Genomic DNA, 22769 nt, shown 5'->3' on the forward strand with positions numbered 1-22769 from the left:
TTTGGAAATGTCCAAACTATTAAAATATAATGGTATTTATTCAGAATGTTTAAAGTCAGAGAAAAAAATCCAAAATGCCAAGATTGTTGATTTTTTGTCACCTTACCTTTCCAAAAAAAAAGATTAGAGTGTGATCAAAAATCTTGCCCAAAATGGTAACACTTAAAACTACAGCTGTCTATTATTTTTATCCAGGGAATGTTGGGCTATCCAGGCAGAACAGGAGAACCTGGAATAGCGGGAGTTAAAGTAAGTGTGTCATATTTGTTTCTATTAATGTTAGACAAACAAGTTGTCTACTAGGGTAAATTTAGCATTATGCACAGTAGTGTGAATATAACTACCGGTATAACAGAGATGTTGAGAAGTGTTTTTTTCTTCTTCACTTTTTGCAAGTAATGATGATAATAAATTAAATCTAGGTCTAATGAAGTGTTTAGAGTAGAGTAGGAGCATTATATAATACTCTATATGACAACTGCAACAACTTCATTTTGTATAACTACTAAAAATGTCAGAGTAAAACATAATTGCACACTATTCAGGTTAAGGCAATGTAACTACTATCCTGATGATTTACATTTTCCATCATAATAATAAAGTACTTTATGGGAAAATTATACAATAACAGCCATCGTTTGGCCTCAACATAATGGTCGTCCTAAAAGAAGGCCATCAAACGGCCAAGAAAAGATAGTCTGTGAACATAGCCTAAGTCTGCTTGCTGCCTTTCTATGGATTAAAAATGTTACATTTAAACAAGTGTCCCTGACACTTTAACAGACTAAAAAACTTTTGAGCTATCCTAGAGACATATCAAAAGTTTTGCTAGGTAGGTGTCAAGGTGTTCAGTCCTCCCCACACCAATCGTTATTCGGAAGAACTCCTTTGCTTGCTATGATCCTCACAGACTCTACTGCAGCAAGATGGGGATTACAGCAAATTGGGGGGAGGGGGTGACATTCCTTGGCTTGCTATGTCTCTAATGATTGGTGGTGAGTGTTCAGATCCCACCTTATCATGTTTTATAAAGTGATGGCATATGGCATAGCACTGGCTTCATTTCCCTGTTCATTTGGATGACGGGGAGTGCTGAATTGCAGGGAAAATGTATAAGCAGACAGCGCTGATCCCAGAGGGCAGACTCCCATCGATAATATATCTTAGAAATATGCCATCACTTTAGTCACTGTTTCACATGTGCTAGTTGTGAGGGTAATTTCTAATAAAAGTACATGCTACTATTGAATGATGCTTTATACATGTGATGGTTTGATTTTATGTGATAATGCTGATATCTTAATGTCTACAAGATATAAAAACTTGTTTTAAAAAAAAAAGTGTAGTGGGATTAGCAGGAACATTCTGACAGGCTTTCTTTCAGAAGGCGGAGGTCAAGAAAAAATGAACCAAATTTCAGATTTATGTCTGCATATATGAAGAAATGAGGGAATGTTTCAAAAAAGGCTTTAGCAGAAACCAAGAATTACTGGTGCGTGACTGTAACAGTACCAATTAAAGTCATACACCAGCACATCCAAGAGACATTTCAAATTTATGTTTCTTCTACAATAAACTTCACCACTGTTACATTTTTATTCCTTGAATTTTATTTCCTGACCTAAGGAACTTTTAAGTTACTAGTGAGTTCTGACCGAACAAATAAATAAATATTTTTTATGTATTTGATTATGTATTGCTAGTTTAGTTTTTTCTGTTCAGCATTCCATATTTCTATGGAATGTCTATGGGACATTCACGGTTTCCATTCCATAATTACGGTCTGCGCATGGACAACGTTCTACGGACCGGTATTCATAACTCCCGGCATCTTTATTCATCATGATGCTGGGAGCTCCAAAATTGTTTGAATCTTCTCCTTACTGTACTCACATCTAATACATGATGATGCCAGGAGCTTGAAACTCAGTTTCATAGCACACTGTCCGTATTTACAGACCATGCATGAACATGTGAATGCCCCCTTAGACTATCTTATCCTTTTATTTATCAGTTTGTGTATATATAATTTATTCTATATACAAGGGTGAACCTGGAGTACAAGGAAACATCGGTTTATCAGGCTCTCCAGGACCTTCAGGACCAAAGGTTAGTAACCCTTTTACACTGAACGTTAACAGTTTACCTCCGCTTATGTCTGGACATCTTATAACAATAAATATTACCCAAATATCTAAACGTGTCTATTTGTTGCAGCTAATCAGTTTGCCTGTCAAGGGAATAAAACAAATATTGTACTTATTGTTTGACAAATGACAGGTAATTTAACAACCATAGCATACATACAGTATAATCGTACACTACGCATGTCACGCACGGTCATTAAAAAAAATTCAAGCGGCATTTATGTTATGCAGGCAGATTTTATAACACCACAATGTATACATACACAGTTCATTTTCTCTAAAATAAGTAATTATTGAAAACAAACATTTTACTAAAATTGCTAGATTCAACTACTGCTTATATAAACTGCAATATGACTAAAATTATTTTTTAATTATTATTTAAGTCTGGAATTCTGGGATTCCTATTTAGTAATCAACATTGCATACAAACTGGCCTATGAAATGAAATGAAAGTAACAATTCAAAATTAAAGTCAAAGCACTACAGAATGGAGGCCAACTCGTTTGCTTCTTATGACATGGCAAACTGAAAGAGGTTATCCAAGATTTTCACAGCATAGCCAATTTCTTCCAAAAACAGCAACACATAGGTTGCAGCCATGTTTTTTTTTCTAATTTTAGATAACCCATTTAACCTTTCAACTGTTTCAATCTTTTTCCAAAAACAGCACCACATTGGTTGTGCTTGGTATTAAAACTTAGAATATATATATAGGGGCCTAGTCCCAAAATGCCACGTTTTTCCCAGTGGCTAAAACTTAAGGCCCTAATACACAAAAAAATGATTGGCCGTAATCGTTTGGTGTAATAGCTCATGCTGAAAGCCAGTGATCAGCTGACATGCATGATATATGCTGTTTGTTGTCTTTCAGCGTGTTGAATTAAAATGACAATTACAGTGACGGTCTGCTGGCTGTCACTCCTTGTAATTGCAGTAGCAGCAGCAGACCACCGCTATCTTCTGTAGTGTAGTGACTGCAGGAAACAGTTAAGATCATCCTATTAACACACAATTTTGTTTTTTTAATCTAATGATCAATAGAAGCTAAATTTTAGCCACTGGGGAAAATGTGGCATTTTGAGGCTAGCCACCTATGTGCAATGAGCAACATGTAAACAAAGCCCCAAGGTAACACTGCCCGCTTTATTTTAAGCTGAGATTAAGGCAAATATTGCAACTATGTGGTTCTACAGTAAATTACTGAAATTGAGTGATACATTCTTGGGAAATATAGTTTTTAATTGAATCTCAAGTGCGTATCAGTCAAAACATGTGGCCTCACTCCTTTTTTGTAGGGGAATATGGGAGAGAAGGGAACTGATGGACCACCTGGAGCTGTTGGAGATAAGGGAGATAAGGTAAGAATCATTTCTGCATTTTACTTTAAATAACTGAATATATACTGAATATTATCTAGTATATAGTTACTGTTACTAAGGAGGACATAACCGTGCAACTCCTACACCTTTATATCAGTTTTTTCCCTTCTCTCCAACTTGTGAATATATATGTTTTCTATTGGTAGATAGAGTAACTTGGTGGCTGTGTTTGGTAGCACACAGGCTACATCTCTTAATTAAAGGGGTTCTCCAACATAAGTTTATAAACATAGTAAACAAAAAATATCTTGGACATATTTGCAAACAGTTTGGCTGCATACTATTCCTATATCCATAGTCATTTGCCCAACCATTGAATGTCAAATTCCAAGAAAAGTGTGTGCCTTAACAGTATTTCAAATGAAAATTTAGCAAAAAAAGTTTGCTAAAATCACTTAAAAGTGCCCTTTGAAATTTTTTTTTTTTTTTTTTTTTGTATTAATTCCCTACATTGTATTTTTTTTATTGTGTTACAGTATTACCTGCATGATGATTAAAGGGATATTCCAACTTAAACTAACCAGACTGCATGCCAAACAAGGGGTTCAGGGCCCTGTTCTGAGAATTGCAGAGGGACCAGCGGTCACAACCCCTCTGATCTTACGCCTATCAACTATCCTGTGGATAGAGGATAGGTAGGTTAGTCTAAGTCAGAATACCTCTTTAAGAATTGTGATTCATTCATTATTTGGTGTATATATATAGTCATTGCACTACAAGAGACATTCGTGTTTACTTTTTTTGTCTTAGTTGCTTAAAGTGGATGTCAAGAATTATATAAACATAGTTCCTTTCTGCCAGAAACAGTGCCTTATATGTTTACAGGTTGTCTGGCCTTCCATATCCTAATTATAAGCCATGACTATAACCTTAAAGCGAGCGAATCACCCAGATTTTCTGGGTAATGCTACTAGCAGCGCCCAGAAGAGCTGGTAAAATGCTCCATTACCATGTGTCTTGTGTCTTCTGGAGAATATTTAGCTGCTCAAATGAAGTCTTTTATTCCAGCGTGAAGAACCAAGAACTAGCCATCTGGGCCGTGACTAGCCACGGCTCTCTGCCTATCAGCACGCTCCCCAGGATAATTGACAGGAAAAGAGGCCAGTTAGAAGTCTCTTTTCCTGTAAGTCATCAAGCAGAGCGCGCCAACAGGCAGGGAGGCGTGACTAGTCACGGCCCAGATGGCTAGTTCTTGGTTCTGCACGCTGGAATAAAAGACTTTGTTTGATCAGCTAAAGCTTCTCCAGAAGAGACAGGACACGTGGTTTGGGAGCATTTTAGCAGATCTTCCGGGTGCTGCTAGTAGCGTTACCCAGACAATCTGGGTGATTCATTCACTTTAAGCTTAAACAGAGAGAAAGCAAATGTGTAAATCACAGTTTAATATTAACTTACACAAAATACCATCATGTTTCTGTAGGGTAGTAAAGGATCTCCTGGGTTAAGTGGCTTCAGGGGACCAATTGGACACCCAGGGCAGATTGGGCCTCCTGGGCCACAAGGACTTACAGGACCAAGAGGAGACACAGGAATAAAGGTAACATATTTCCTAATATGAATTACATCCCATCTAGTCAGATGTTAAACAAGAGATACAGCCCCACTAAATCTTGATATTCAATTCGAATGTACAATAATAACAACTTTTAAAATTAAAATAGGGGGAGCATGAAATATAATGTTAATTACAAGTCTGCTAGATCATTTCACTTCAATCACTAAAGCTTAAATGTCACAAACTTACCTGCCTCTGCTTCCACTGCGAGTCCATCTTGAGTATGGCACCATGGGATCCCCAAACCTTTGGCCCATGACCAACCGAGGTGACGTCAGGGCTAGGTATTGGGGCCCGTATTTACTCTGGTGCTCTATTTTAACAGGCAGCTGCTGCCCAAAGCTGCCTGTCATTGGTCCTTTTACAGTGTTCATTACCTTGACCAAGTATTCTGTTTTTCCTGGATCCTGACTGTTTGCCTTGTTCCCTGACTCTGCCTTCATCTGTTGTTTGGACTCAATGTTACTCTCTAGGTTTGACCATCGCTTGTTGTGTGGTTTTTGTCTCCAACTCTGTTCTAGTACCTCTGACTTGAACCTTGACTCTTCCCTGGTTTCTGATTTAGTCCCTGCTGTGCCTGGCTGGTTTTTCATGGTCTGTCTTAGGGCCCTATTCCACCGGACGATTATCGTTTGCATAATCGTTAACGATTAACGATCTCAAACGACCGCTATTGCAAAAGACCTGAAAACGTTTCCATGGAATAATAATCGTTACTTATGATCCTAATTGCGATCGTTTTTTCTTCGCTATTTATTCGCTATTGCGTTCGTATCTATTGCGAACAACCGAACGACGTCTTATTCAATGCGAACGATTTGCGAACGTTTTGCGAACGAGCAACGATAAAAATAGGTCCAGGTCTTATAAAGCGATCAACGATTTCTCGTTCGGTCGTTAATCGTTAACTGCATTTCAACCGAACGATTATCGTTTAGATTCTAACGATTTAACGATAATCTGAACAATAATCGTCCGGTGGAATAGGGCCCTTACTTTTCTTGTTTAGTTTAAGCCCGGCGCGCGCGCTGAGAGATGAGTCCAACGCTCATAGAGAATGACGGAGCGCTGGACTCTCCTGTCATTCTCTATGGGTGTTGGACTCATCTCTCCGTCATCCGACCACCTCCAGAAGCGGGACCCGGCGGGATTAGGTAAGTATATGGGGCTCTAACGGGGGCCGGGAGCCTGTCACCCCGGCACGGGGGGTGACAGGTTCCCTTTAATTGCAAAGAATTGTAAGGAAATTAGCTTTACAACTTGGTACCTACCAACTTGACAAAGGGGAAAGTTTAGCCTTAAAACGAATCGTTTCTTTGCATCTGATGTTACCCAGAAAAATAAAGCATTTTGTTCTATGTAATTAAGATGTGTAAATTATTAAAAGAGAAGTCAGTTCCAATGTTGGATCCCTGGGACAATGCAAAGTGAAGGATACAGACAGCTTACGGTTTTTAGAGTGACAGTCTCTGATAAGACAGGTGGAATTCAGACTACTGCACCTCACATTTGCAAATAACAATGTAGCTAATCTGGAATTATCTAAACTCTGTCCTAATGTAACATTGATAAAAATCTAAAGGCCCTTTTACATGGGCTGATCATCAGCAAAGAGTGTGTCTAGAAACGCTCATTTGGCTGACAATCGGCCCACGTAGAAGTGACAGCAATCAGTGGGAAAATGCCTGCTCATTGGCTGATTGCATTTTTTGGGGGCGGCACTAAAAATGTATCACATCCCCCTGTGCATCTCTAGTGTTCCACAATTCATGGACCTCTGCATAGGTCCATCGATCCGTGCCACAACTGTTTTTTTTTTTGTTTTTTTTTTGCGGCATAGATCATGCTCCCATACACTCATATGGATGTGTAAATGAGGCCATTGAGATGTATCAATCCTAAGTGCTATACATTTTTTGTCTATATATATATATATATATATGTATATATATATATATATATATATATATATATATATATATATATATAAAAACCTTACATAGACTTTATAAGGCCTTATACGGCTTCACATTTAGGCTATGTTCCCACAACATCTTTTTTAGGGTAATAAACAGCCATTGTTTAATAATGACGACAGTTGATAATGATAATTATTTATGTCTGCCATTATAAAGCAACTACTGTTATATTACCTAAAAAGACACTGTGGGAACATAGCCTCAAATTGAGTTTAATTTTAACATTTTAATTTACATTAAAGTTTTGATTTTAAAGTGTCAGATAACTGAAACACTTTTTTTTTTTTCTTTAACAAGGGTGACAAAGGGAAAAGAGGAAAAACCTTGCAATGTCCTAGAGGAGATCCAGGAATACCAGGGCTAAAGGGTGTAATGGTGAGGCATATGGAAGTAATTTCTACATTTCCAAAATGTTTGCAATCTAACTGACTTTTGGGTGACATCCCATACCTAAAGTTATCTTGCAGAGATACCTCAGGTTCAGGAGCTGTGCTCATACGGTCCACTGCTGAGGTCAGTTTTGATGTATATCTGACACTCTATTGAAGCAGCCAGAATCAAAGTTGTTTAACTCTTTGTTTAACTCCTGAGTTGCTGCAGTTAGTAGTGACCGCAGCATTAAAGGTGTTTAACAGAGATCATATCTTAAGATCCCATAATATCCAAATTGCTGATGGGTTGTCATGGCAGCCAAGGGCCTGTTAAGGATATCTACCATGTGTTTTTACCAAACAGGTTATGTTATCTATTAGTAAATGAAATATTTTAAGTGTAAGTATAAATTAAAAAAACAAAGTTAGCCCAGACATAGTCCCACGCTATCCACTGCACTTGGGAGGTCTGGGAAAGTCAATGGCTGATGTAGGATGCATCCTAGATACATATCTATCCTAACATAACAATAATAAAGGAAATAATATAAAGGCAGGCTAGTTGGAGCAGATGGTCTTCTATATCTCTATGATGCTCTCTGGCTTGTCAGTCACACCTTAATAGGCATGATTACTGCCATGACACTGTGACTAATTGCCTGGAACTGCCCTCCCAAATGACTATTTAGGGTGCGTTCACACCTACAGGATCCGCAGCAGATTTGATGGTGCAGATTGGATGCTGTGTTCAGTTATTTAAATGAAATCTGCTGTGGATCTGCTGCAGATCCGGTAAGTGTGAATGTACCCTTACAGGTCACGGAAATACAATGCTTATTTGTAAGTTAATTTACTATGTATATGCCCTCTCCAGTACACATTAAGGCACATTATTAGAAGGTGTATTGTACGTATTGCTGGTGGGTTTATAACGCCTTTCCAGTTGTCAGGTTCCCTTTAAAGCATAGTATCCATAACAAAGCAATGCTTAGCAACTAGCTAACTAGTTTTCTGGATGAATAGTTGCTCTAGGGATCAAGAGGACAAAAGCACCAGAATGGATTTATTATTTTTTTTTCTGATATGAATACAATTAAAGCTGACCATGTGTACTGTCTGTCTGTTTGGATTTTTCCCAAATATAAGGAATCGGGAAAGATAAAACCAAATATATGAACCTAAATCTCATCCCATATATCACCCCAACCCCAGGAGGAAAGAGGAGGATAGAGATAGATAGAAAAGAAAATGTAAATAAAATAACATTTAATAAAAAGACCCCCCCCCCCCAAAAAAAAAAAAAAACCTATGCATTCCCTCTTGCTTTATAAAACATTAATTTAAAAAATGTTAATTTGCCTTTCAAAAGATGGTGAAGAAAACAAAGAAAAGGTTGCATGACTATAAATATCTCCAAAAGACATGTTCTTTTCCCTGTTGGTCTTAATCCCTCCTTAGATTATGATTTATCTAAATAGTTATGCTGTTAAAAAAAACATTAAAGTGAATCTGTCATCCCCTGACCACCTACTAAGCTGGCAGCATTGCTGCATAGATATTACTAAAAGCATTTCAACCAAACCTTTGTTTCCTGTGCCTGTGTTTTTATGTCCTTAAAAATGTCTTTATTCGGACCATGAGTAGTGACAGGGAGGCTGGGCCTATCATTCCCTGGGCCCTAGCACCACTGTATTTCATTGTGCTATTAAAAGCTGATTATTAAAGGGGATTGGCACACAGCACAGTGAGTTGTAGTAGTGCTAGGGTCCAGAAATGATATGCCCCACTTCCTTGACACTATTCACAGCCTGAAAAAGGCATTTTTTTTTGTCAGGGGAGTGACAGATTAAGCAAAATAAAGGTAATTTCTTATTGTTGTGCCATTCAATTAAAGTTAATTTCATATTGCTGTACCACTGAAAATGTATCCTGATAATTCTAATGAGAGACTGAACTAAATAAGCAATTTTTAGGCCTGCAAAGAAGTGTAGTCTATCCCATAAATGCATCTTTCTCCATTTGTACTAGCCGTTAGAGGCTTCCAAAAAGTTTCTATGCCAATGGTATTTATTCCCCTCCAAGATGTGTGACTTTACAGGGGATTCTAATAATAATATTTTTTAATTATATAGCACCAACAGATTCCCCAGCACTTTTCAATTCTGGGGGTACATACATAGACACAAATCAGACATTACAGAAATCTACATATAATTATCCATACATGAGGAGTGAGGGCCCTGCTCGCATGCATGAGCTTAAAGGGGTTGTCCAGCGAAAGTCTTTTTCTTTCAAATCCACTGGTGTCAGAAAGTTATATAGATTTGTAATTTACTTCTATTAAAAAATCTCCAGTCTTACCATACTTATTAGCTGCTGTATGTCATGAAGGAAATGTTGTTTTATTTTCAATCTGACACAATGCTCTCTGCTGACATCTCTGGCCAAGACAGGAACTGTCCAGAGCAGGAGAGGTTTTCTACGAGGAGATGTCAGCAGAGAGCACTGTGTCACACTGAAAATAAAACATTTCCTATATGACATATACTAGGTAATAAGTACTAGAAGACTTGAGATTTTTTAATAGAAGTAAATTACAAATCTATATAACTTTCTGACACTAGTTGACTTTAAAGAAAAAGATTTTTGCTGGACAACCCCTTTAACCCCTTAACCCATAGCTGCACCAGGACGTTATTGAACGTCCTCGTGCCGCTATGGGAGTTCAGAGGGGGGTCGCGCGGCGACCCCCCTCTGAACTGGCACGGTCCGATCGCCGTGCCCGCTAATTAAGTACTTAGAAGCAGCTGTCAAAGTTGACAGCTGCTTCTAAATACTTGCTGTTATACATCCCTGGTGGTCTAGTGGGGGGATCGCCCCCCCGCAATCGCGCCGCAGGGGGGCGATCCCCCCACTAGACCACCAGGGATGTATAACAGCAAGTATTTAGAAGCAGCTGTCAACTTTGACAGCTGCTTCTAAGTACTTAATTAGCGGGCACGGCGATCCATACCGGGCCGGGGTCTGCTCCATAATGGCGCTGATCCCGGCTCGGCATTCTATTGCTTTTGGCTGCAGCAGCCAAAAGTAATAGAACACCGATCTCATGGATTCATGCAGTATAACTATACTGCATGGATCTCTATGAGAGATCAGAGTGCATATACTAGAAGTCCCCCAGAGGGGCTTCTAGTATATGTGTAAAGTAAAAGAAAAATGTATTTTTAATAACACAAAATCCCCTCCCCTAATAAAAGTCTGAATCACCCCCCTTTCCCCATTTTATAAATAAAAATAAATAAATAAATTAATAAACAAACATGTTTGCTATCGCCGCGTGCGTAATCGCCCAAACTATTAATTAATCACATTCCTGATCTCACACGGTAAACGGCGTCAGCGCAAAAAAATCCCAAAGTGCAAAATTGCGCATTTTTGGTCGCATCAAATCCAGAATAATTGTAATAAAAAGCGATCAAAAAGTCAGATATGGGCAATCAAGGTACCGATAGAAAGATCACATCATGGCGCAAAAAATGACACCTCACACAGACCCATAGACCAAAGGATAAAGCGCTATAAGCCTGGGAATGGAGCGATTTTAAGGAACATATATTTTCTTTAAAAGGTTTTAATTTTTTACAAGCCATCAAATCAAATAAAAGTTATACATGTAACATATCGTTGTAATCGTAACAACTTAAGGAACATATATAACGAGTCAGTTTTACCCCAGGGCGAACATAGTAAAAACAACCCCCCCCCCCCCCCAAATAAAAAAAAAACATTTATTTTTTCAATTTCACCACACATATAATTTTTTTCTGGTTTCCCGGCACATTTTAGGCAAAAATTACATCTGCCATAGCAAAGTACAATTAGTTGCGCAAAAAATAAGGGCTCATTTGGGTCTCTAGGTGGAAAAATGCAGGCGCTATGGCCTTATATACACGAGGAGGGAAAAACGAAAATGCAAAAAATGAAAACTGGCTTTGTCCCCTAAGGGTTAAGGTCAAAGCCAATTTTCGCTTTTGCGCTTTAGCTTTTTCCATTTTATGTTTAAAAGTCCATAGCGCTTGCATTTTTTCACCTAGAGACTTATATGAGCGCTTATTTTTTGCGAAACCAATTGTACGTTGCAATGACAGGCATTATTTTTCCATAACATATGCTGCGAAACCGGAAAAAAATCATTTGCGCCTTCAAATTGAAAAAAAAACGAATTTGTTTTGATTTTGGGGAGTTTTGCATTTACGCCGTTCGCCCTTTGGTAAAACTGACTGGTTATGCATGTTCCTCAAGTCGTTACGATTACAACGATATGTAACATGTATAACTTTTATATTATCTGATGGCCTGTAAAAAATTCAAACCATTGTTAACAAATAAATGTTCCTTAAAATCGCTCTATTCCCAAGCTTATAGCGCTTTTATCCTTTGGTCTATGGGGCTGTGTGAGGTGTCATTTTTTGCGCCATGATGTGTTCTTTCTAACGGTACCTCTATTGCGCATATACGACTTTTTGATCGCTTTTTATTACATTTTTTCTGGATTTAATGCGACCAAAAGTGCGCAATTTTGCACTTTGAAATTTTTTGGCGCTGACACCGTTTACCGTGCGAGATCAGGAATGTGATTAATTAATAGTTCGGGCGATTACGTGCGCGGCGATACCAAATATGTATGTTTATTTGTTTATTTATTAATTTATATTTATAAAATGGGAAAAGGGGGGTGATTTGGACTTTTATTAGGGGAGGGGATTTTTTATTAATAAAAACACTTTTTTACTTTTTTTTTTACATCAACTAGAAGTTCCCCTGGGGGGCTTGTATATCCACAGCAATGATCTCTCATAGAGATCAATGCTGTGTATATACACAGCCACGATCGATGAGATCGGTCATAGATTGCTATGGCCTGCTGCAGGCCATAGCAATCTATTGCCGAGCCGGGATCAGCGTCATTGCGATGCTGAGTGCCGGCCCGGCCAGAAGAACGGATCTCCCCCCCGCGATTGCATTGCGGGGGGGAGATCCGACCCACTAGACACCAGGGATGTTGTGCATGAAGCACTTCAATGCAGCTGTCAGGTTTGACAGCTGCATTGAAGTGCTTAATTAGCTGGCGCGGCAACGGGACCCGTGCCGGCTAATAGAGGCACTGCCCGGCTGCACATGTCAGCCGGGATCAGCGCCGCTCTGAACACCCCCCGCGGTGTTAAGGGGTTAAAGACCATTGGGGGGGGGGTTGAGACAAAATGGCAGAGGGGCAAAGTCCTTCCTTTTTACCATGGTCCGGCCATCTTTATAAATAAGGCAGTGCAGGTAAAGGTGGGTAAACCAGTCATCAACCAATGCCTGCCTGCTACAGGTCTAAGTGCTTAAATGCCTGGCATATATATTGGGGGATGGGGATTCTGAAAAAGGTTGGAGGTGCTCTGAAGTTAGAGCATATATATATATATATATATATATATATATATATATATATATATATATATATATATATATATATAGTGACCCTGCCCTAATAACTTACTAAACTGTTTCCAGTTTGATGAATAGCTAAGAAATTGTATTTAAATTACATAAGAATGATAATTTATGTACTGTATGTTAACTGGCTATTGCTACTTTTCAAGAGCCCAATACATTTATAATATTAAATAAAAATTCATGTGTATTTCAAAATTGTACCAATAAAAACTACATAGTTTCCCATAAAAATTGACCACTTAAATAACCTTGCCAGAGGAAAAATTTAAAAATACTAGATAAATTTGTGTTCACTGTAATCATACTGGTCCAGGGGGAAAGCTATAATGTTGTTTTTACTGTTAATTGGCATAAATGTGAAGTGCAAAAAAGGAATAACAAAATCATAGTTTTATCATTTCCCCTTTAAAAATAAATTGATGAAAATTCACCAATAATATATATGAACACAAAAAGGGTGATGAGGACAAAATAAAAAAGAAATTGCTTGGGCAATAAGGCCCAAACTGTATGCCCATGAATATGGTTCATGACAATAGTTTAATGCTATTTATCACACTATCCCAGCCAGGGCTGTATTTGGCATAAGGCACTTGTGGGCAACATTATAGTTATTTACTACTTTCTGTGTTCACGGGGGAGTCTGCAACAAAGTCTGCATGTCACACGTGTGGTGTTTGCTGCCTATTGTGTCAAATCTGCAAATTCTGATGCTTGTGGAATCACCCTAATGGTGTGTATTAAGTCCAAGTGCCAAGGGCAGCATCAGCTGTAAATATGGTCCTGCAAATAAAGGTAAGTTTCTTTGAGTTTGTGTGTGTGTGTGTGTGTCAATGAACTTTCCCTGGACAAACATGGTAATAGGAAGAGGGCAAAAGATGCACAGCTCTTAGCCATAAGGTTTATGTTAAGTTAAGAATTTATGAAAACGCCAGTAAAGGTAAATGGTCACTACTTGTCTGGCAGCATTCTCTGTTTACATTAATATAAGTGAGATTATTCTGCACATTTCAACACTATTTACATTTACTAAAATTTACTTTCAGGGAGAAAACGGACCTGAGGGTTTTAAGGGTGACAAGGGAGATCCCGGGCTGTCTGTAAGTGATATAATTCAAGGTTTACAAGTCAATTAATTTACATTACTGTACAACAAGAAATGAAGATCACAGCCCTCTTCATCCTTAGACTGGCATTGTTTTCATATATACCCTGGGACTGGAAATGACCTGAGTCTCTTTCCCACTTTTTGTAAACTCTCTACACTACAGACCCATACATACGAATGGCTCATTCACATATCTATACACATTGGAGGACCGCGATCCATGCTGCAAAAAAAACACCTGTCAGCTCAGTGCTTGCTTCCTCCTCATTCCCCTGCAGGAGGAGCTGTCCGGACAATCCTTAGATCATCCGGGAGGCCCATTGAAGAGAGTGGTGGTCCTGCACCACTGCTGCTATTACACAGAGCGATGTGCAGCAGACTGTGGCTGTCATGATTGGGATTTTTAAACCCGATGAAAGACTACTATCAGCCATCGTTGTCCATGTCAGCTGACCATGTTTTTTTTTTACCAGAAGCTATTACACCAAAGGATTATCAGCAGAACGGCCAATAATCGTTTGGTGTAACGTGGCACTTAGTTATACATTTACATGTACATCTTCTTGGTTAAGCCATGACCTGTATTTTTTGTTTTTAACCATTCATGGTTAATGAGTCGAGGTAAAATGAAAGGTTGTTAGCTTTCATACTTTTCCTGTTGGGACTCCGTCTTGTATACACTTATGTATAGAGGAAAGCAGGAAGGAGCATTGTAGGTCACTATTCTAGCTTTTAGGGAATTAACCTGCATTCAAGACATCAGTGTTGATTGATTGCTTGATTGATTGCTTGATTGATTGCTTGATTGATTGATTGATTGATTGATTGATTCATTCATTCATTCATTCATTCATTCATTCATTCATTCATTCACAGTGCATACCATCTAATTATTTATATTCTGCAGTATGAATTCCAAGTATTGAATGGTCACTTTAAATGGGTGAGAATCACAGATGTCAATATACATCTCATTTGAACTGCAGAATGCTCTTGGAATGTAATACGGCTTAAAATACAATTACAGAGACCAATACTTTGCTATGATCTTTTTCCGAAATTCACATGCTATAGCCCATTCATGTGCATATCTTTAGTGTATGGATACAGGCAGTACTGACAAATCTAAGTGAAACATATCAGCTTAAAGCCTAGATAACTGCAAATATTAAGCATGAAAATGAAGCAGAGTGTAAATAAATTAGAACATAATTCTATATTAAATACAGCACTTAACATATTACTGCACTAACAATGTCATTATTGCCATTACACATGGGACTACAACAATGTATAGTGCAGCACTAATTTATAGCATAACCACCTCAAACACACACCTCCGAACTAGCCAATGTATGTATATCAAAGTATGCTTCCTGTACTGTACTCCCCTGAGATATTCTGGCTATATCTACCTTGTACTATGTATCACAGACAGTAGAGAAGGTTATTTCTTTAAGTTGTTAAATGTTTGTTGACTAGAATCCTTACAATAAAATACGGCTCATTAAGAGGTAATACTGTTTACTGTGACTGCTGTTCTGCTGTTTGTGCAGGAAGAAGATGTGAAGGATTTAGTCAGGAAGGAATTGATTGGAAAGTGTGGTAAGTTGCAGTAGAAGTTCATTTTATTTAGTTTTCAGTTCTAGCTGTTGGTTGACTATTTGTATCTCCCATTAGAAATATAGGATTTCCCCTAACATCTACTATTGGGTGAGTTGGGAGATCCCTATACACATAAGGAGGAGCGTGAAGAAGTGCTCAGTTGAGTGATTGTTCACCTCTGTCCCCTTGCTGCAGGAGCTGGGCTCTTCAGACTCTTTATAGAATCCACTTTGTAGTACTTCCCTTTGGTCTAACATTATTCAGAACAAGAACGCTATAAACATCCACCCCACTCTCCATTGTTACTATACACTAACACAACCATGATCAAAGCCTACCCTTCATTTTGTGTCCTTAAGTCACAGATGGAATTTTCATTTTGGTAATGGAATCTAAACATTAAACCTACTGTATGCCCTTCTTTTTGGAATGTGCTGTGATATACTCTTAGGACCCTGGCACACATCCATAGAAAATGGTCCACATACTCTTTGCAGTTGTGGGTCTGGTCAGTATAGGACCCTGTTCTATGGGCCAATGCACATGACGGTGAATTCCACGGTTTGTGTATTTACCTAGGCTCCTATACTTGGGTTGACATCAAAGTATATGATCCGTGGTTTTGTGGAGCACTAAAACAATACAGATGTGTGCGGGAGGCCTTATACTATTGTTTAAGTATGTACCCTATACACAAGCACCTGGATGATAAGTAATAATAAAGCATGGAGGTGCTCTGCTACCAACATAGTTACAATAGCAATATACTTTCAACCCAACGAGTAAAATTATTGTGGCACTCACCATTCTGCTTTAAAAACATCTTTTTGTGTGCTTTGAATGAAATGGCCATTGCCTGGGTGTGCTCTTTCGTTTGTATTCCCTCCATAGCATGAAGAAGTTGCAATAAAGCAGAATGGTGAGTGCTGTTCACTCATCTCTATGATGTAAGGTATCATTCCTCAATCTAATCAGCAATCCGAATGACAAAAGACACAAAGGAATTGCCGCTAACCCATTTTATAACAAATCTATTTAACTGCAGCTGTTTTCATACCCAACAAATGTCCAATCCACATTCGTAAATCTACTTCCACTGAATCACCTCTAGCTCCGTTTTATCACATGAACATTGCACATCTATCAGCTGTAGCTTCATGTAGTTGTAAGTTTGACTTTATTTCCCTGTGTTCTAAAACTGATTAACATTGAAATCGTCTTTTATCATCTCTTCTGCGTATATGCACAATGCACTAAGATTAATTACAAAAGTACGTTCATCTGTTTTTCTATTTGCTAATGGCTGGTATGGCTATAACTACAGCCATCAAACTGTTTAGAATTGTTTTATGAGACAATGCATCAAAATATAGCCATCTCCATGGATACCTCAGGTGCTACTTCCATTACGCATTATAACAATACCTTGAAATATGACCACTTTCAGTTATTTAGTCTTTCTACTGTATCTTTCATAAAATATGAACTAGAATAAGCAATTAAAGGACAAGTGCCATGAAAAACTTTTTCCCAGTAATTGAAGCACATTACAAAGTTATATAACTCTGTAATGTGCTTCAATCACCTATCTGCCTCCCTTCCCTGTCTTTTCCCCCCTCCACCCCCCACCAGGAAGTGTCCTGACTCACACAGACCTAATGACTGTCGTCACCGTCACCAGGCAGCTCCTTCTTGTGAGGATGAGTCATCAGCAGGAGGGCTGCTCTAGGTCCTGTTACAGCAGCCTCCCCCTCCCCTCCTTGTCAGGTGACTCTGCTTGCTCAGCTTATCTTCTCTAGTGACATGACTCCCTCACTGAGTCCATGGCAGCAGGAGAGAGGGTATGAGGGGAGGGGGGAGGGGGGAGCTGCCTATGTGGGGAGTCAGTCTGAGAGAAGATAAGCAAGTGAGATGTGACAAGTGATGGCTTGAAGTTGTTCAGCCAATGGGAGCTGAGCAAGCCTGTCACCTGACAAGGCAGGGGAGGGGGGAGGCTAGTGTAACAGGAGAAGGAGCTGAGAGAAGAGCTTGGTGACGGTGACGACAGTAATCAGGTCTGTGTGAGTCAGGACACTTCCTGGTGGGGGGTGGAGGGGGGAAAAGACAGGGAAGGGAGGCAGGTAGGGGATTGAAGCACATTACAGAGTTATATAACTTTGTAATGTGCTTCAATTACTGGGAAAAAGTTTTTCATGACACTTGTCCTTTAATATCCTATCATCAACAATACCACATAGCATACTATAATCAGATTTCTAATGACTAATAGGTCACATAGAAACCAATTTACAGGTAATCAGTAATGATACATATAGTAAATGTTTAATATGATCACATTGTTTTTTTTTCACATCATATTATTAAATTATGTAGAAGAAATAGCAAAAGGAAATATGCCCATTGACCCTTAGATGGAATACTCCAACCGAATCCGAGCTACTGTATAATACTGAAAAAGTCAATCATCACTGTAATCTATAAAGTAAAGGGCTTTCTGGTACACAGTATAACTATTCCTCATTCAATATTCTTTACCACTTACATGTTTCAACATGTAAGGACATAGAGGGAGATTTATCAAACTGGTGTAAAGTAGAATTGTCTCAGTCGCTCCTAGCAACCAATCAGATTCCACTTTTCATTCTTCACAATAGTGAATAGTGATTCAGGTTATATCGAAATTACTGCTTGTCCGTAGTGTTGAGCAGACTTGCCAAACTGTTCGAGTTTGGCAATGTTCTCCAGACCCAAACTTTTGACATTTGACTCCTGGTGGCTATAGAAGGTGGATGCTAATTGGACTTTCGGTGTGTCTTAATCGACTTCCCATTGACTTCAATGCATTGCCATTGTAGACAGTTAATTCGCTGCAAAAACAGACGTTATTTTAAATATGAAAATCGGACGCCTTTTCAATATTTTTGAAGTTATGTGAACATAGCCACATACATATAGTTATCCATACATAAGGAGTGAGGGCCCTGCTCGCATGCATGCCTGAACATCACATACTGTATAATAAACTGATTTTCATTGACAGAAATGTTTGCAACAAATAATCTGCTCTGCATGAACAATTCCTAAGAGTAGCTTTATTAGTGGCAGCATTTTACACTATGGATTTGTGTGCAGTGAAATGTGAATCTGCTTCTAACACATGCAGATTTTACACTTGATTCACTGTGGAATTGCACATAATGATGCCACATACTGTAGTAATCTTTCCAGCCATATATTTTCCAAGCAGTTATCACTGGGGGTGTGCTGTTTTATATTCAGGCTAGTAACATGAATGATGACCTTGTAATACACAGATGGACCAGATCTGCCATAGAGGCTAGCAGCTGGTCCTTGTGGCTGGAAGAGGGGGGCTCCCAAGCAGGGTTTTCAATGTTTAACACCAATTGCCCTACAACTGGTTAACATGGAAATATATAAAGGCACTGTTGTGGGTGCAAATCCTTTAAGTGTTTACGTTATGTATAGGAATTACAGTAGCTTGCTAACATATGCCAATATATCCTTATTAGAGATGAGCAAACCTGGAGCATGCTCGAGTCCATCCGAACCGAAATTTCGGCATTTGATTACCGGTGGCTGCTGAAGTTGGATAAAGCCCTAAGGCTATGTGGAAAACATGGATATAGTCATTGGCTGTATCCATGTTTTCCAGACAACCTTAGAGCTTTATCCAAGTTCAGCAGCCACTGCTAATCAAATGCCGATCGTTCGGGTTCGGATGGACTTGAACCCGAACCCGGTTCGCTCATCTCTAATCCTTATGTTTTCATGTTTATGTAGCTACTGTTTTTATGTAGTTCATGTTTCATATGTGTAGAAAGTATTCACCTGTCTTAACCAAGTTTCAATTTCCCTTTTTACAGCATGCACAGGTGAGTAAGGATGTACACCCACCAGGTAAACCCAGAAATGTTACCCATAAGGAAAGACTTTTCAATATGTCCTGAAGTGAAAACAGACATTGCAGACCCATTGTTCTGTATAAAATAGTATACATGGGCCCAGCTGTAGCCACTGCACAGCCATTCCTCCTTCTGTGTGGCTCAGCTACTACTAATAGAAGGCAGACTTCTCAAGGACATGTCAAGAGCCTGTTCAGTCCTGAAATAGTTATGCCTAAAGAAGCCGGAGGTTTCTCAGTCACTTCCTGCCTCCAGCATTCAAAATGTAAGCACCAGCATTAGATTTCTCGCTACCATAGCAACCACAATTTCCTAATGGAAATCAAAATTGTTTGTTTTGTGTTGGGGTTTTTTTTGTGATTTTTAAAGTGAATGAAATATTTTGCTTATAATAACCTTTGTTGGAAATTCCTGGATGCAAGATGAAGGAATGGACCCACTGGTTATGTTCTTGACATAGTTTAGAATTACATTTAGTAGATAAAGGGCTGCAATACTTATATATTGTCGTTGCCATTTATTGCCAGTTTAGTGTAGTTAAAAAACATTCCTATATCCTTAGTCAGGCACTATGATAATTCTTTATACATTTACATGTATACATCTGCATGATGAAGCTACTATAGTGTGCTTTTTACCAGGACAGTTATACTTTAGCATGCAGTCTGCCGGGACAAGAATTGGACCTGCTCCATTCTCTCACCCAAAAAGGAGCTGGCAAAAGTTCTCGCCTCAGATACAGATGTAAAAAGCAATGGGAACCATGGAAGTAGAATTAATGGGAAATGGGTCATAATTGACAATATTTTATATGCAATAGTATGAGAATACTCATCATTGTGCAGGAGCATGAAACTAGTACAGTGATTCATTCAGATGAATGGTAAAGAAATCCTGATGGTTATCCAACAAGAAATTTACGTGGATCCTGTGACGTGGGCAAACAAGTGTGCACTCATGGATGGATGCCAAAACTTGCATTTGAAAGAAAAAGAAAGATGTTAGCAATGAGTTGTATCAAACACTAAAGTAACCAGGTATGGCCACTGCACAGTAACAAGAGCCGACTGATTGCCACAGACCAGATGGAAAGAAGGGGGGGGGGAGGGTGCTGAATCGGTGACTAAGGGGGCATTCACACACTCCACATATGGTCCGTATGTACTGAAATCACTAAATTTATATCTAGATTTATAATCTATTTATCAATGTTGTATTTATTTATTTAATCTCATTTATAATACAATATTCATAATATAAGTATGATCTTTATGTGTGTACATAGAGTAATTGTAGACTGCACCAGATTGGCTGGGGTAGTGTAGCAGTTATTGTCCTGGTAGAGTGCACATTATAGTGGCATACTGTGTATGCTTCATGATAGCCATTACCCACTAATAACTGCTTATTATTCTCATGTATTGCTGTGTGATTTATATTACTGTTTATTAATATTTGGATGCATATAGTTCCTTTTTTCCCCTTTCTCTCATTTGTTTGACCCTATGCTGTTGCTTTACCAATTCCTCCTGTCTTGCTTGCTCGCTTGTCTGTATTGGCACTTTCCATAACTCCTACAGCCATCAATGCAGAGGCCAACACATAAATGGCCCTGGTTGCAATGTCAAACGGGTCCACTAAACCAAATCAGTGCATGAGCCTCTCCAGGCCTTCTTTTTTCTAATAAGGTAAAAGCCCCTGAGGTATAATGTTCACCTGTTAGGCATTTATTACATATCCCGTAGATAAGCCATAAATGCTTAAAATGAGAATCCATCTAATTTCTAGAAAAGTTAGTAAAGTGATAACAAAGCTTGGCAGCATCCATCCTTATGGCAATCATAATCCCAGTTAAGTGGAGATCCTCTAAAAATCAACTGTTAGGCCCTGTTCCCACTGAGCAAAAGTAAAAAGTAAACATGTTCATTCTTCAGCACATACAGAGCAGGAGCGCGCGCCTCCCATAGACTTCCATTATGAGCGGGAGGCTAACGGCATTTCGCGGCAGACAATTCCATTGCGGAATTCCGCTACTTTTGCTCAGTGGGAACGGGGCCTTACCACATTTCCCTTTCTTAGATTTACTACTGATCTAGGTTCACAAACAGTAATATAAAAGCAAAATACAGCTGAAAAATATAATGTATTTAATAAAACTATGACCTCAACATATATGACTTACTAATATAGTGTTAGCACAGTACTGGCTTTAGCGTGATTTTGCATGCTTTACAACTGACAGGAAATAGAAAATAGAAGAACTACTAAATGTGTGTTGTCTACAGCTCCCAGCTCCTCTCTCCCTCCATAAATAGCCTGTCATCCTCTGATGTCATAGACAGTGTGGCTGGATTTTGTTTCTCAGGTCTAGCCCCATGCCCCTGAGTGATGCCACCATCTCAGACCAGCCCCTCCAGCCTTTATTGGGACATTAGGGAAAGTGATATGTGATTACAACATGCTGCCTTTTGCTTATTGATGCATGGACCATTGTACTTATATGGACTTTAATGTACCACATTATTAGATAAGTAAAACAGCTGCATTTTTCTTATTTTATGGCCATATTTTTCTTTCAGTTTACTGTGTATGAACCTAAGCCTAAGGCTATGTTTACTATAGTATTTTGGTTAGTATTTTGATCACCATTTTTAACCAAAACCAGGAGTGCTTTGAAAATACAGAAAAGGTGCAAATCTCTTATAGTTTGTCTCTGTCAGTTTCGCTCCTGGTTTTGGCTGAAAATACTGACCAAAATACCATAGTTACCAATTACCAAATATTTTCCAGGGACGCTTTAGTGTTAAAAAGGGGTGTGGCTTATTGTGGGTGTGGGCTTGTAGGTGTGTGGCCTATCATGGGTGTGGGTTCAAAATTTTCCAGTTAGAATTTACAGTCAGAACAACACAAAAGGAGCATTATACACCCCAGTATTAGGTCACCAGTATATTACACCCCCCAGTTTCAGGTCCCTGGCATATTACACACCCCAGTTACAGGTCCCCATTATATTACACACGCCACTCAGAGCAGGCTGAAACTCAGAGATAGCATTCTACTGACTGACTGTATATACTGGTAGTTTGTACCCATATGATGCAGCTGCACCCCATATCATCATACTACTACCCCTTCATCCTCCTGCCCCTCCATCATCATATTACTACCCCTTCATCATCCTCTTTGCCCCTCCATCATCA

At 38.9% G+C, this 22769-nt stretch overlaps 1 protein-coding gene across 1 annotated transcript in view; it reads left to right on the forward strand.

Moving 5' to 3' along the window:
- LOC138783311 (collagen alpha-1(VII) chain-like) overlaps positions 1 to 22769 on the forward strand; it is a 236647-nt gene that overhangs the window by 200774 nt on the left and 13104 nt on the right. Inside the window, exons 91-97 of the mRNA XM_069957875.1 lie at positions 196 to 249; positions 2047 to 2109; positions 3446 to 3508; positions 4950 to 5066; positions 7361 to 7438; positions 13980 to 14033; positions 15598 to 15646. Of these exons, the coding sequence (XP_069813976.1) occupies positions 196 to 249; positions 2047 to 2109; positions 3446 to 3508; positions 4950 to 5066; positions 7361 to 7438; positions 13980 to 14033; positions 15598 to 15646 (478 nt within the window). The remainder of the gene's footprint in view (positions 1 to 195; positions 250 to 2046; positions 2110 to 3445; positions 3509 to 4949; positions 5067 to 7360; positions 7439 to 13979; positions 14034 to 15597; positions 15647 to 22769) is intronic.

The sequence above is a fragment of the Dendropsophus ebraccatus genome, chromosome 1 (assembly GCF_027789765.1).
Source record: "Dendropsophus ebraccatus isolate aDenEbr1 chromosome 1, aDenEbr1.pat, whole genome shotgun sequence".
Taxonomy (NCBI): domain Eukaryota; kingdom Metazoa; phylum Chordata; class Amphibia; order Anura; family Hylidae; genus Dendropsophus; species Dendropsophus ebraccatus.